A 16617-nucleotide genomic window follows, 5' to 3' on the forward strand; every position below is an offset into this window, starting at 1 on the left:
TATAGATGAAACGCTTACATCTGGCATATCAAATTATAAGCCTGGTACCTTTGATAACTATTTACTGCACTAGATGAGCATTTCAACAATTTATGTCTCTTGGTTGATGAACAATGCCAAAATATTTGAAAATCCACGTTATCATTATCTATACCAATAATGATAACGTTAAAAGTGGAAATGAAACTATAATAAGGACAGCAGTCAATTCACATTTTATTACATTCTTAAATTAATCATAAACTTCAAAGTTGAAAATTCAGCTGACTAACAACAGAAATCAGATTTCTTTCCATCTATTTTGTCCTCAACCTTTCAAATTTATATCATAAAAAAATGTACAAAATGACGAAGAGTACAAAAATATATATGTGTAAATATGGCCTTTATCATGTACCCATATACACATTATAACTATTACATATAAAATTGTTAACTATTAATATAATTTATCACAGTCATTTCTCTGTAACAGAAGGTATCACACACACATAACACTTTTTTGTTTGCCAGTGAAAAAACAGTCTCCTCAATGAATCAATTAATCCATAACCTGGTCTAAATATTTGTAGGAAACTTTCTTTGAATGTGTGCCATAATACATTCAATAAAAAACATTCCATTTGGCAAATCACTTAATGGTATTATTGATGATAATGATTATAAATAAAACAACCCTGGTTATGACTAGATAATTTTACAATATATATTCACTTTAGAGAAAAAGTGTTTATGAAATCACTATCAATATTATCTTAATGGAAAAAAGTGCTTGTATGACATAAATATGCCCCTGCCCTAAGAAAACTATTTAAAAAGCTTGCACTTGGACCAAAACGGAAATCTCCAAATGAACTGGCTAAAAATTGGTGCCATAATGATCTAAAGGAGTAGGGGCAATAAGGCCCTTATTTGGCCCAAAAAATACTGCAAATTTTAAGTTATTATAAATTTTCTTAAATAACTGAAAACTCGACTAAGGTACTAAGAAAAACAAAAAAAATTGACATCGAACAAGTTACCATGGCAACAAATCTTGACTTAATTTGCATATTATGTTAAATTTTGTGATTTTCCTTGTTTTTTCTTCAAATTTAAAGTATATTTTAGATTAAAAAAGTATGTGCGCACCCAAGAAACAACTTAATATTTGGTGAGATTATGCCAATAGTTATAATAAAGCTTCTGTTAAATTATTTTGTTATTTCTTGGCTGCACAGGATGTTTCCACAACGGAAATAAAGATAGAAAACTGCATAAATTCTGTATTTTTTCATCATTTTTGTGAAAACAGTACATATTATGACGTAATTGTGACGTCATCAGATTAAATCTTTAGGTTTTTCATTTATATTTCTTGACCCGATGCATTTCTAAACATTATGTGCCCATTTGAAATGGTTGTCAAACATTTCATTTTCTTGGGCCAAAACTAGGCCTTTATGCCCCGTCTCCTTTTCTACATCTGGATGTTACATTGTATTAAAATTGATATTTATGTAATACCACGTGACAGGAATGGTGCAAACAGGCATGGCTGCTCAATCATTAGAGTGGCAACCAAAATGCTCATTAAATAAAATTTAAGACAACTGAAACAGTGAAATACCTTGGCTTAAACACAGTGGGTTTCTGAGATATACATCTTTATGTGACATTTAATCATTACCTCTCAATAATGAAATTAAAGTCATAATAGTAATATCTCAATTGATATTATCTTCAGCTGGAAAACAGAATCAGAAAGGAAACAATATGAGAGTTCATTCAACTGTTCCATTCCAAAATAAGTGAACACATATTTTTTTAACCTCAAAGCAAATGGTTTTGAAAGAATTTGGTAAAGAGTACATGAGTTCCTACTTAGACCAGTAAACAATGGCTGATTATTTGAAATATTTCTCATTAGTTAATTTCACAAGGATAACTAAAAGATTACTATAAAATAAATAGATAAATAAATATGTATTAAGTTTCAACATAAATAATTGACTTCATGAGTATCAAACAAGAAAATCTATTAACAATTTGTAAACATCATTTTCACGATTTTCCTGATTTTACTGATTTTACCGATTTTGTTAAGATTGAAGCACCTGTTAAGTCTGTGACATCTGTAATGGTTGTTTTGCAAAAGAAACACTCTTTCTTGCTCATCATTTGGTGACTTATACAGTTCCTACATGACTGGTGCCCACATGGAACAAACATGACGGACATCTGATCAGAGTAGCAGATTGTACACAAGTCATCTTCTTTTACATGCTGTAATAAAAAATAAAGATTGTGTTATGGATAAAATTTTTATTGATAAGAATAATTATTTTTCAACATATATAAGAGTTGAATTTTTGGTCAGGAATGTAATGACTTCAGATATTCTACGAGGACATCATTTCTGAAATTCTTTGCAGAGTGTACCAAGGTATATTATTTCTTTATGATTGAAAACAAAAAAAAACTTTCTTTCTAAACCTTCTGCATTAAAAGATTTTTGACCAAGAACTACATTTTGATTAAAATACACTTGTAAAGATGGTAAAAATATTACTTTTAGGCTATAGTTATTTTATTTTTAGTTTTACGAATCCGGCGACCCTAACTTTTGCCGAATTGGAAAAAAAATAAAATTGGAAAACAACAATTTTTTTTAAAAAAAATTTCCGCCCGCCGCAGTGCTTTGCTGTAAAAAAAAAAAATAATTTGGTTTTTAGTTGTATTTTTCGATCCGACTCTGTACAGCGTTTGAAAAAATAGGAATTTACGCTGAGCGATCGATGTTAGAAAGGACTTGAATGTTTTTGGCCACCATGGCGCGGTGGTTCCGTATATAGTTGTTTTTTTTATTTTGATCTTGTGGTAATCAAGAACAAATTTGTAAAAGGGGAGTCTGATACATCTATTGGCCAAATGTGTATCAAGACAAAGTCATTGTCAGGGAATCCTTGTCCTGTGAAAGTCTGATGGAGGTGACTTAGTTATTATGCAGGTATGTAGTTTTAAATTGGAATTTCATCAAGATGAAAAGCAATTCTTAAATATGAAAGTATGCAACATTTGTGTGTTGGTGAAATATAAATATATTAAAAATGTACAAGGCATAAAAAGTGGTATGATATGATTGAATCACTGGCATGAATGAAACAATTTCTGAGATTTTTTTCATCTTTTATTTTAAATAGGTATCACACAGGTTTTCAATGATGTTTGCTTTTTTGTGGGGACTTTGAAGACATTGCAAACAATCCTGAAATAGTTCAGCTCAAGGAAGACTTCAGTATTGTGCGGCCCATATGCGAAGGATGCATTGGAAGAGAATGAAACCTGCGACCAGAAATGCCAAAAAAGTTCAAAAGTTCAAAAAATGAACATCGAACTGTCATTGTCTGACATGTCTGTTGTATTGTAAAAAAAAAATAAAAAAAGTATTTATACTTGAATTAAAATTTGTTTTAATTCCAGATGAAGCACATAGATACTGACATATTAAAGAGTATTAAATCAATCCGTGGTCACAGCACAAGCGCATGTCATTATTTGTGAAGTTCTGCAGTTTTTTTTTGGAAGGTCTTTTGTTTGGAAGTTTTTTTTTTTCTTCCTCCTACCCATTCTTTTCTTAATAGGTGTCCGTAAAACGAAATAAAAAAAAAAGAAAATCTTGAATTTTTTTTTTTTTTTTTTTTTTTCGTCCTCCTACCCATTGGTTTTGTAAGAAAATTTCGTAAAACTAAAAATTTAATAACTATGGCTTTAGCAAGACATGAAATTTCTTCACAAGAAAACAAAAGCATATAAAGGTGACCTTTTATAATATTGTATATAACTCATTGAAGCTTAAGGACACATGTGTTCATGAATTTATAATTTATCTGAAACAAGACTTTTCTAATCAAATGCCATAGTAATGAAACAAATACTGGACACAAGGATCCCCCTGAAAGTCAGAACCTAGGAATGAATCAAATACTGGACACAGGGATCCCCCTGGAAGTCAGAACCTAGGGATGAAACAAATACTGGACACAGGGATCCCCCTGGAAGTCAGAACCTAGGGATGAATCAAATACTGGACACAAGGATCCCCCTGGAAGTTAGAACCTAGGGATGAAACAAATACTGGACACAGGGATCCCCCTGGAAGTCAGAACCTAGGGATGAAACAAATACTGGACACAGGGATCCCCCTGGAAGTCAGAACCTAGGGATGAATCAAATACTGGACACAGGGATCCCCCTTGAAGTCAGAACCTAGGGATGAAACAAATACTGGACACAAGGATCCCCCTGGAAGTCAGAACCTAGGGATGAAACAAATACTGGACACAAGGATCCCCCTGGAAGTCAGAACCTAGGGATGAATCAAATACTGGACACAGGGATCCCCCTGGAAGTCAGAACCTAGGGATGAATCAAATACTGGACACAAGGATCCCCCTGAAAGTCAGAACCTAGGAATGAATCAAATACTGGACACAAGGATCCCCCTGAAAGTCAGAACCTAGGGATGAAACAAATACTGAACACAAGGATCCCCCTGGAAGTCAGAACCTAGGCATGAAACAAATACTGAACACCCCTGGAAGTCAGAACCTAGGGATGAATCAAATACTGGACACAAGGATCCCACCTGGAAGTCAGAATCAGTACAATATACATACATGTTGAGTGAATTCTGTATTTTCATTCAATTTCAAATATTTTGTAAGCTCTTCCACATCTGTCTTTTCTTCTGGTAAGATATCTTGATCTGTATATAAAAGGATAAAATTAAAGTTTGTACTATCATTCTCATACTTATAAATTCAAAATATTTGCAATAACAATTACATTTCCTCTAAAATGTTTATAATGTTATGGTGAAGTCTTTAATTGCGCAATAAACAATCATAACATGCATAAAAAGAGATAAACGTTACACCTACAAACATCACAATAGGTTGTAATAAAATGATCTTACACCTACAAACATCACAATAGGTTGTAATAAAAAGAGATAAATGTTACACCTACAAACATCACAATAGGTTGTAATAAAATGATCATACACCTACAAACATCACAATAGGTTGTAATAAATGTTACACCTACAAACATCACAATAGGTTGTAATAAAATGTTACACCTACAAACATCACAATAGGTTGTAATAAAATGATCATACACCTACAAACATTACAAACATCACAATAGGTTGTAATAAATGTTACACCTACAAACATCACAATAGGTTGTAATAAAATGTTACACCTACAAACATCACAATAGGTTGTAATAAAATGATCATACACCTACAAACATCACAATAGGTTGTAATAAAATGATCATACACCTACAAACATCACAATAGGTTGTAATAAAATGTTACACCTACAAACATCACAATAGGTTGTAATAAAATGTTACACCTACAAACATCACAATAGGTTGTAATAAAAAGAGATATATGTTACACCTACAAACATCACAATAGGTTGTAATAAAAAGAGCATACACCTACAAACATCACAATAGGTTGTAATAAAATGTTACACCTACAAACATCACAATAGGTTGTAATAAAAAGAGATATATGTTACACCTACAAACATCACAATAGGTTGTAATAAAAAGATATAAATGTTACACCTACAAACATCCCAATAGGTTGTAATAAAAAGAGATAAATGTTACACCTACAAACATCACAATAGGTTGTAATAAAATGTTACACCTACAAACATCACAATAGGTTGTAATAAAAAGAGATATATGTTACACCTACAAACATCACAATAGGTTGTAATAAAAAGATATAAATGTTACACCTACAAACATCCCAATAGGTTGTAATAAAAAGAGATAAATGTTACACCTACAAACATCACAATAGGTTGTAATAAAATGATCTTACACCTACAAACATCACAATAGGTTGTAATAAAATGATCATACACCTACAAACATCACAATAGGTTGTAATAAAATGTTACACCTACAAACATCACAATAGGTTGTAATAAAATGATCATACACCTACAAACATCACAATAGGTTGTAATAAAATGATCACACCTACAAACATCACAATAGGTTGTAATAAAATGATCATACACCTACAAACATCACAATAGGTTGTAATAAAATGATCACACCTACAAACATCACAATAGATTGTAATAAAAAGAGATAAATGTTACACCTACAAACATCACAATAGGTTGTAATAAAAAGAGATAAATGTTACACCTACAAACATCACAATAGGTTGTAATAAAATGATCATACACCTACAAACATCACAATAGGTTGTAATAAAATGTTACACCTACAAACATCACAATAGGTTGTAATAAAATGATCATACACCTACAAACATCACAATAGGTTGTAATAAAATGATCACACCTACAAACATCACAATAGGTTGTAATAAAATGATCATACACCTACAAACATCACAATAGGTTGTAATAAAATGTTACACCTACAAACATCACAATAGGTTGTAATAAAATGATCATACACCTACAAACATCACAATAGGTTGTAATAAAATGATCACACCTACAAACATCACAATAGGTTGTAATAAAATGATCACACCTACAAACATCACAATAGATTGTAATAAAAAGAGATAAATGTTACACCTACAAACATCACAATAGGTTGTAATAAAAAGAGATAAATGTTACACCTACAAACATCACAATAGGTTGTAATAAAATGTTACACCTACAAACATCACAATAAGTTGTAACAAGAGATAAATGTTACACCTACAAACATCACAATAGGTTGTAATAAAATTCGTAAGGGTTCCATGGAACCCAGTGTCTCGCCTACTTTTGCTGTTAATCGCAGACTCAACAAAAATGAGGAAAAACATCAATAAAAATTTCCCTCTCGATACTGTCTTTTGATTGAAATAAGCTTCCAAGTTTGGTAAAAAATCCAGAATAGTTTATGAATCTAATAAATGTTTTATAAACTTTAACTGCAGACTGTATGTAATGTTAACTGGAAGAAAAACTAAGTTCATTTATAAGTAAAATACGGAAAAAGTTAATTTTTTTTTTACAAAATTTACTTCTGAATAATATCTTATGATCAGAAACAAGCTTTTGTCTAAGTTTGGTAGAAATCCAGGATAGTTTAAGAACATTATAAAAATTTTAAAAACTTAAACCACAGAGTGAATGTTTTGTTTCTGGCAAAAAAAACTAAGTCCATTTATAAGTAAAATACGGAAAAGTGGAAATTTATTTTTACAAAATTTTCTTCTTGATACTATCTTATGATCATAAACAAGCTTCTGTCCAAGTTTGGTACAAATCAAGGATAGTTTATGAAAGTTATTAAAATTTTAAAAACTTTAACCACAGAGTGAATGTAATGTTTCCTGGCAGAAAAACTAAGTCCATTTATAAGTAAAATACGGAAAAAATGGAATTTTATTTTTACAAAATTTACTTCTGGATACTTTCTTATGATCATAAACAAGCTTCTGTCCAAGTTTGGTAGAAATTCAGTATAGTTTAAGAAAGTTATTAAAATTTCAAAAACTTTAACCACAGAGTGAATATTTGTGGACGCCGCCGCCGCCGACGGAATGTAGGATCGCTTAGTCTCGCTTTTTCGACTAAAGTCGAAGGCTCGACAAAAATGATCATAACTGTTACACCTACAAATATCACAATAGGTTGTAATAGAAAGAGATAAATGTTACACCTACAAACATCACAATAGGTTGTAATAAAAAGAGATAAATGTTACACCTACAAACATCACAATAGGTTGTAATAAAAAGAGATAAATGTTACACCTACAAACATCACAATAGGTTGTAATAACATGTTACACCTACAAACATAACAATATGTTGTAATAAAATGATCATAACTGTTATGCAAACAAACATTTGTACTGATGTTTTTTTTATTTCAAAATTTTGCTTTTTGAAAGAATGTTTAGGTTTATTTCAATCTTAATCTATTGGCTCAGCATAAGAATAACTACCCAAGATTGAGTTTTGTATATTGTTGTTACCCTATAATATAGCATGTTCCGACTTAGGATGGTCAAAGCAGGGTATCTTCATGTCTCATCAATATGTTTTAGTTCTGAATATGGTTTTAGATTTTGCTGGACATTAAGCAGCTGTCAATCAATCAATCAACCCTATTGTGAATTCATTATTACTCGTTGCAAATAAATTTTTCTTGAGTTTCATGGATACAGGTCAACCACAATTATAAATGTTCAAGAACTTGCCTTAATTGATACAGGCTCCTGTATAGACTGTCACCAAAATCAAGTACCCAGGAAAAGTTTTCTTCAATCCACAAAAAAACAAGGAAAAACTAGACGAATCCACAGTATTTCAAAAGATTCCTTATCTACATCAGTATATATAAAAATAAGAAGATTTGGTGTGGCTTTTTATAGGTTACAATATGGGTATTGTTCCTGAATGAAGGCTATGATCAACAAGTGATCTATAACTGCTCTGAGGATAATTCCTGCCATTGCCATTCATACCTTATCTTTATATTGAGACAGATATTATTAGTTTAATTGAGAATGCCTATAAAAAAGACCTAACTTACCATTTTTGGTATCTGATGATAATTTTCCTACAAGGTATTCTAGAGATTGTACTTTAAATCCAGGATCTGATATCAGGTATCTCAGTACTGACTGTTTGCTGAAATAAGTAAACTTTATTAATATACTGTAACCAATAAGATCAGGCTAACCTGCACCTGTTCCTAAACAAGAAGACCTGTCTTAAATGTAACTACTCTTTGGCAAACTGTTAAATAAGTGGGCACAACAAGTAGTTTGTTTGTACAATTTCACAAAATCAAAAAAAAATACCACCAAGCAGTGCGCAAGAAGTTAGATTAGTATTTAATTTGAATATAATGCCAACAGATCAACATCTTTCCATACAAATATTTAAGGAATGACTGTAATATTTTTTCTGTCTATGAAGAAATAACATAAAAAAATTGGTGCACACTGAATAACGCACGTAGCGGGTTATTTAACAGTGTGCACCACATTTTTTATGTTATTTCGAATAGACAGAAAAAATATTACAGTCATTTCTTATAATTTAATTCTAAATTCCATTTTAAACCGTAGAAAACCATGAAAAAATGTTGATGACGTCACGGTCACATGACTAAATTATGTCTATGGGCTCATAACAAAATAACGTCAGCCAATCAGAAGACGCGTTACATCCCAAATTAAATTATTCAGTAATGTTTTATAAAATTTCTTTAATAATGTAAATAAAATTGAGAATGGAAATGAGGAATGTGTCAAAGCAACAACAAACCGACCATTAATGTAATAAGAATCTTATCACCCTGAGGCATCCTTCAGCTGGCCCCTAAACAAATATGCATACTAGTTCAGTGATAACGGATGTCATACTAAACTCTGAATTATACACAAGAAACTAAAATTAAAAATCATACCAGACTAACAAAGGCCAGAGGCTCCTAACTTGGGACAGGCGCAAAATTGCTGCGGGGTTAAACATGTTTTTTGAGATCTCAACCCTCCCCCTATAACTCTATTTTTATGTTTTTCTAAACAAATAAATTACAAGTATGACAATGAAACAATACCTTTCAGAACTGGATTTAATGACTAACTGTATAAGTATACCAATCATTGCTCCAGCTATAGGGAAGTAGGAAACATTTGGCAGTCCTGTAATTAAAAAATCCATAATATTTTTGTAATGATTCAAAAGAATTCTTTTGGTTTATGCATATATAAGTCAAAATTAATGCAGATTTTATAATATATTCAAAATAAAACATTTGAAAGATAAACTGTAAAAAATTATTGTCAATGACTCTGACCATTAACTGTTGAATTGATGACAAACAATCAAAAGAAATGTTGTATGTCATTTTACATCTTATATTATCAATACTATAAAAAGTCCCTTCTATAAATAGGTAATAAAACCTTTTACACAGAGTTTATTGGACCCATATCAACTTTTAATCTGATCCTGATCCTACCTTGAATAAATAATGAAACAACACCTTCAAATATTCCATTCCTAGCTGTTATTCTGTTTAATATTTGACATAACACCTGTAAAAATATACCATAACTTTAAACAAATTCCACAGACCAAATGGTTTTTTTAATCAAATAGACTAATTTAACATGAAAAACAATTCTAAAATGGATAAGGATAGCCTCATACTCAAAACTGAGCAACTTACTACATATTAAAACAATGGTTTATATTTTTATATAAAACAGGTAGTATTAATACAATGAATAATGGAACCTTTATATGCACCAAGTGTGATAGTTCTTAATAGAATGTGTGTCTTCTACGTAAGAAGCACCATGTTTGTGTCGCCAAATTATAAAGGCAGAACTATCCATATTTTCAAAACAACAAGGATGAAAGACAAAAAACATAACTTTTGTCGCTAGCAACTGCTGACAGTTTTCAGTTGACGTTTTTAAAAATTATGTTAATAAAAAAAAAAAGAGTGTGATTAGAGAATTTGACAAAAATTCTTCTCTTATTTGTTTTTGTTTTTTTGTTATTATTATAACTAAGAAAAGCAGCACTCCAGCCCCTATAAGATAACTATAAAAGAAATGACAATGCAAAAAAAAATATGTTTATTCATAGGTAACAACTTTAAAGAGCCCATATACTTAAGCCCATTTATTTGATTCGAGTACAGGCTGGAACCATAACCTTTAACCCAATAATACCTCAAACCACATGACATTAATCAATACACCAACTTTAACAGTAACAATTAGTATAAGATTGGTACATACTTGTATTAGTCTTTTCAGGAGAAGTTCTGATGATGACAAGGCAGGGTCTAAGAAAACTTCAGGCACTTTGGTGACAATCATTTCTATAATTCTCATCAAACATACAGCTATTTCAAAACAGGTAGCACAAATCTTTAGCTGTCTACTTTCCAGTATAACTAACTCGGGAGATGTCACTTTCTGTTGAATCTGAAAAACAGAATGTTCATTTTGTATTATGTTCAAACAGAGGTCAATAACAATGACTTGAGCAATAAAGAATATTAAAATCTTTAATATTATTATAGCTGCACTATTTTAGATAAAACTTATTCATTTGTAAATTCAGTTTTTGGGATATTTTTGGGAGGATAATAAAAACCAGATGCTCCACAGGGCACAGCTTGAAAGTTTGGATTGTGATTAAATAGTTTACACAGAATAGGTTTCTGACACAGAATGAATGTGGTCTAAGAACTTAAAAAATTTAAATTGGACATTTACCAGTCCTATTATGGTCCAATATCCAAAATCTAAATACATGGTTACAATGTATATTCAGCATATCAAAGAACCCAAAGAATTCAACTTTTGATGAAATCAAATAAAGTTCAATTTTGGACCCTTTAGAACTCAATGTGGACCAATTTAATAAAGGAGCCCAAATATCAAAAATCTAAATACATGGCTAGATTTAGCATATCAAAGAACCCCAAGAATCAAATTTTTGTTATAATCAAACTTAGTTTAATTTTGGACCCTTTGGACATCAAAGTTTAATTTTGGACCCTTTGGACCTTAATGCAGACCAATTTAAAAACGGGACAAAAAATTAAGAATCTAAATACAAGGTTATATCAAAGAACACCAATAATTTAATTTTGGATGAAATCAAACAAAGTTTAATTCCAAAACTACCAAAATCAATCCCAACCTAATTTTGTGGTCATAAACCCTGTGTTTAAATTTCATAGATTTCTATTTACTTATACTAAAGTTATGGTGCAAAAACCATGAAAAATGCTTAATTGTGTCCCTTTTTGGCCCCTAATTCCTAAACTGTTGGGACCAAAACCCCCAAAATCAATCCCAACCTATCTTTAGTGGTCATTAACCTTGTGTTATAATTTTATTGATTTCTATTTACTAATACTAAAGTTATTATCCGGAAATCATCGGACTTCCGACGACGCAGACGACAATGATACCAATATGCAACAATTTTTTTTATAATTTTTGCGGTCGTATAAAAAGATAAACTTAAAAACTACTTGATTGTATTTCATGTGTTATTGTTTGATGTCTTGATAGGTTAAAATTTTACGCAATAAATGTTGCAAAATTGTTACAAAATATAAACAACTTTGTCCTCAATCCTTTAAGTGATCTGATTATATTTTTTCTCCAACAATACTTGACAAAGACCCTTTAAGTCAAAATATTAGACGGTTATTTTCTTTTGTTGTTTTGGGCGTTTTTAGTTGTAGTTTTATTTTTTTTTTGTTGACCTTTCCTATTTAGCTGCTGTATTTGTGAGAATTCCTTAAGTTGTCTTACTTCCTGCATCAGACCTATAAACTCCGAGAATGACCAGTTCAGTTGATTCAGTATCATATCTAGAAACTTTGTGGATCTTTCACCATCTTGAAGTAACAGTTTTCTTATCAATTCTTGGAACACATATGATGGCAGTGGTTCTGTAACCAGAATAAATAATTATTGAAGTAAACATTTGACAAGTGTCTACATTCGAAAAATATTCAACTAAGGTTTATCAATTGATTAAAAATCCTATTCTGCCATTTGTATATCACATAACTGATAGTTTATGGAGTGTTCAATGCAAATACAAAAGTTTTTACAGAGACGCATGTATACATGTGCACAGCTTGTCTCACTTGTAATAATATTAATAAAATTTGCAAGGGTTCTGCGGAACCAAGTGTCTCACCTACTTTTGCTGTTAATCACACACTCAACAAAAATGATGAAAGAAATCAATAAAAATGTTCTTCTTGATACTATCTTTTGATTGTAAGAAGCTTCTGTCCAAGTTTGGTAAAAATCCAGGATAGTTTAAGGATCTTAAGAATGTTTTAAAAACTTTAACTGCAGACTTTATGTAATGTTAACTGGAAGAAAAACTAAGTCCATTTATAAGTAAAATACGGGAAACATGGGATTTTTTTTTTTTGATACTATCTTATGATTAGAAACATACTTCTGTCCAAGTTTGGTACAAATCCAGGATAGTTTAAGAAAGTTATCAAAATTTTAAAAACTTTAACCACAAAGTGAATGTAATGTTTAATGGCAGAAAAACTAAGTCCAATTTATAAGTAAAATACAGAAAAATTGGAATTTTATTTTTACAAAATTTACTTCTGGATACTATCTTATGATCATAAACAAGCTTCTGTCCAAGTTTGGCACAAATCCAGGATAGTTCAAGAAAGTTATTAAAATTTCAAAAACTTTAACCATAGAGTGAATATTTGTGGCCGCCGACGCCGCCACTACCGACGACGGAATGTAGGATCACTATGTCTCGCTTTTTCGTCTAAGTCGAAGGCTCAACAATAACGAATGGTGATATATTTTACCTATTTATACATGTAGAAAAATTAAATCAAACTGATATCCACCACATTCTAAAGTGTAATTTGTGAGAAGAAATGATATAACAAATCTATAGTATTTACTTTGTAGACTGGCAAATCCAAACTGGGCTGTCTGAACTTTAGAAGGCACCAAGTGAGGTAAATGTGTAAATCTGAACCTAAAGCCACATCCCTGTAACATAACAAATAGTTTATAAAGATTCATCTGAACCTATAACACTGTTAGAAAAATGCATAGAGAATCCTTATAAATCAATTAAATTGAATGTCAGAACAAAATCTAACAATAAAGTTATGTCCATGAAATTTCAATGAACATTTATGTGATTTACAACTGTATGATTGTATGGAATGTTTTTATTTCTCTGATCAAACAGATGCTACATTAATCACAATAATATAATAACATATTTGTACTGACCTTCCATATTCTGACTAGAATCCAATTTGTCTGTGACAGAGATCTGTTCTCATGGGGAGTAATTAAAGCCTCTATCATTTCTTTGGTTCTGAAATATATATTGATTGATGAGAGCTGGTGGATTGTGATTCTTATGTGTTACCTGTACAATTTCATGGCAGAGAAAAAAAATCAAAAATATGCATTCATAGGTTACAATTCACTGCTCTCTTTATCAATAATCTTTTTGTTGTGTATTTCCATGTTCATAGATGAGTACTGGTTTCACACTGTCATATTATTATAACTGGTGAACCGTGATATTGGGCTAAAACCCTAATCTGGCATATAATTTAAACAAATCTTAATATAAGGAACATATGATAAGATAAGATAACTTTATTAGCACTAACGCATTGGCAATAAATGGTTATGGCAACAAATTAAAGACAAACTACAATAACATATATACAATGAAGGAGTGACAGTGGATATTTATGAGAGAAATATATAAAAATAAAAAGACAGGCATATACATTATTACAGAAATCAATTACCTTTTAATAATGAGTTTCTCACCAACAAGCATTCTTTCAAATAGTTGACAACAATTTTTAATATTGTTGGGGAATTACTATTTAGAATTGATATAAGCAAGTTATATGATAAAGAAGGTAATTTGTTGTTCAATAGAACATTATTTAATTTTTTAATGAGGTTATCTCTCACATAGTTATAGGAGGAACATTTAAAAAGAATGTGTAGTTCATCTTCAATGTCTCCATTGTTGCAGCAAAGACATACCCTACTCTGCTTTGGTATTTTTAGATATCGACCTCTTTCAATAGATAAAGTATGAGCACTTAACCTCAATCTACATAATGTTGATCTATCACATTTGGATTTGCATTGATCAACATAAGAGGGGCTTCTATTTGGTTTATATAGTTTATTAAAAAAGTTTAATTTTTTATTTTGATTGATGTCAGTCTCTTGCTTCTGGAAGGTTATATCGTTGATTCTCTCTTGAGTGGGTTTTAAATACATTTTAATATCAATAGGATTTAGATCAATGAAATGAAATCCAAGTCTTGAAATAAGATTTTTCATATTTATTATCCAAGAGTTATTTTTTTCAGTTGCTTTATATATTTTTAGGGCAAGTGAATTATTTGACTCAAGTATATGAAGCCAATATTTTATTGCTGAAAATTCTATTCTGGTATATAAAGGCAATTTATTCAGCTCGGCTTAACATGCAGCATTTGATGCTTTACAATGTATTCCTAATAAATTAATACTGTAAGTGTTCAAAGGAATCTGAATCCCTGTGTTGTTTGCCCCAGACTTCACTACCGTATAGAGCAATAGGCACAACTAGGGAGTCAAATAATATGTCCTCAACTACCTGGCAAACCATTAAACCATTTTTATCTGATACGAACCAGAAAACATAATGCATCCTACTATTGTAGGTGGGGCATAAAAAAAAGTGACACCTAAAGTTTGTTGAAAGGAGTGACTGTGGACCCCAACATTTTACAGATTAAGGGGAAATGTGGTAAAAAACAACTAAAGCTTTTGCCAAACCAGAATTGAAGCATAGAATAGTTTAAATACAACAATGTAGTTGCTTTATTAAGCAAAACTTCAAAGATGAAACAAAATTAATGTACTATTTATTTTTATAAACATGGTACTGTTTATATATGTACAAATGTATACCATGTACATGTAGGAGCTTTTTTCTTTTTCAAATATATATCTGAAAGCCTAGAGATCATTAGATGTATTACTTTATGTGTATCAACCTCTTCAAATAAAGCATTTTCGTTGTTTTGATCAGGTCAAGGTGATCAATTTCAGAATGTACAATACTTGAAACTTACTTTTCTTCTGGAAGGCTTTCTAGAACTTTGAGAGACTCTGGATAACATATAAAGCATGCTAAGGCCTGTACCACTTCTTCTCTAACATCTATAAAACATAAAATTACGATACAAATCTAAGTTATACAAGGAATAACAAATACTGGAACCAATGAACCAGAAGCAATTACAATATACATTTCTAGTTCACTACATTGTTCACAAAATACAAGTTTGGTTGAATTACATTCAAATATCATAAATATTTGGATTTTTGACATGTGGGTTTCCTTTTTTAAATCTCTAGCTTCAAATCTGATAAAAATTGGCAATAACTACTCTTGTAGAATATCAATCTTTCACAAATTAAAAAGCAGGGCTGTTTCCACCGTGTATCATCAGTACAGCAGATATAGGTACTGATCGATTTTGAGCTCACACAGTAATGAAAATCTTTGTTTTGTTCACATAATATCAATGATTACCTCAATCTAAACATAATTGTTGTTTTAAGAAATGATTTGGTCGTAGATTGATGATAAGAGATGTCTCATTTTTTTCCCAAAACAAGAACAATTACTAAAAACATGTGCAAATACTTGTCAAAGAAGTTGGCACTCATCTCATCCGATATAATTCTATATTCATTACTTATAGAAGGCCACTGTGCTTGTGTAATAAGTAAAGTTGTATCAATAATTGGCATTGAAATCTTTCATGCATATGTTTTTTTCAATATTTTATTCCGAAAAGAAGCGTTGTGTACGGTGTTAAGCTGACCACATAAATCCTTCTGTACGGTGCATAATTAAGTTGCTGTACACCGTACACAAAAACAAAATTAGTTTCATACTTGTTTATTACCCAAAATGTTTCAAGGAATGAGTAATCACAGGTAGGTTTATGATTGGTAACTATTACTTTTGCCCTG

General features: G+C 30.8%; 1 protein-coding gene across 1 annotated transcript in view; it reads right to left on the reverse strand.

Annotated features, from left to right (window-relative positions):
* Positions 1 to 203: 203 nt before the first annotated feature.
* The window catches only part of LOC143063182 (E3 ubiquitin-protein ligase RNF123-like), a 45282-nt gene continuing 28868 nt past the window's right edge, over positions 204 to 16617 (reverse strand). The window contains exons 27-36 of the mRNA XM_076235175.1: positions 15708 to 15795; positions 13840 to 13927; positions 13500 to 13590; positions 12355 to 12494; positions 10819 to 11007; positions 10029 to 10104; positions 9624 to 9708; positions 8589 to 8686; positions 4659 to 4747; positions 204 to 2265 (exon numbers count right to left, since the gene is read on the reverse strand). Coding sequence (XP_076091290.1) covers positions 2044 to 2265; positions 4659 to 4747; positions 8589 to 8686; positions 9624 to 9708; positions 10029 to 10104; positions 10819 to 11007; positions 12355 to 12494; positions 13500 to 13590; positions 13840 to 13927; positions 15708 to 15795 — 1166 coding nt within the window. The 3' untranslated portion in view covers positions 204 to 2043. The remainder of the gene's footprint in view (positions 2266 to 4658; positions 4748 to 8588; positions 8687 to 9623; positions 9709 to 10028; positions 10105 to 10818; positions 11008 to 12354; positions 12495 to 13499; positions 13591 to 13839; positions 13928 to 15707; positions 15796 to 16617) is intronic.

Source organism: Mytilus galloprovincialis, chromosome 1, assembly GCF_965363235.1.
Source record: "Mytilus galloprovincialis chromosome 1, xbMytGall1.hap1.1, whole genome shotgun sequence".
In the NCBI taxonomy this organism is placed as follows: Eukaryota; Metazoa; Mollusca; class Bivalvia; order Mytilida; family Mytilidae; genus Mytilus; species Mytilus galloprovincialis.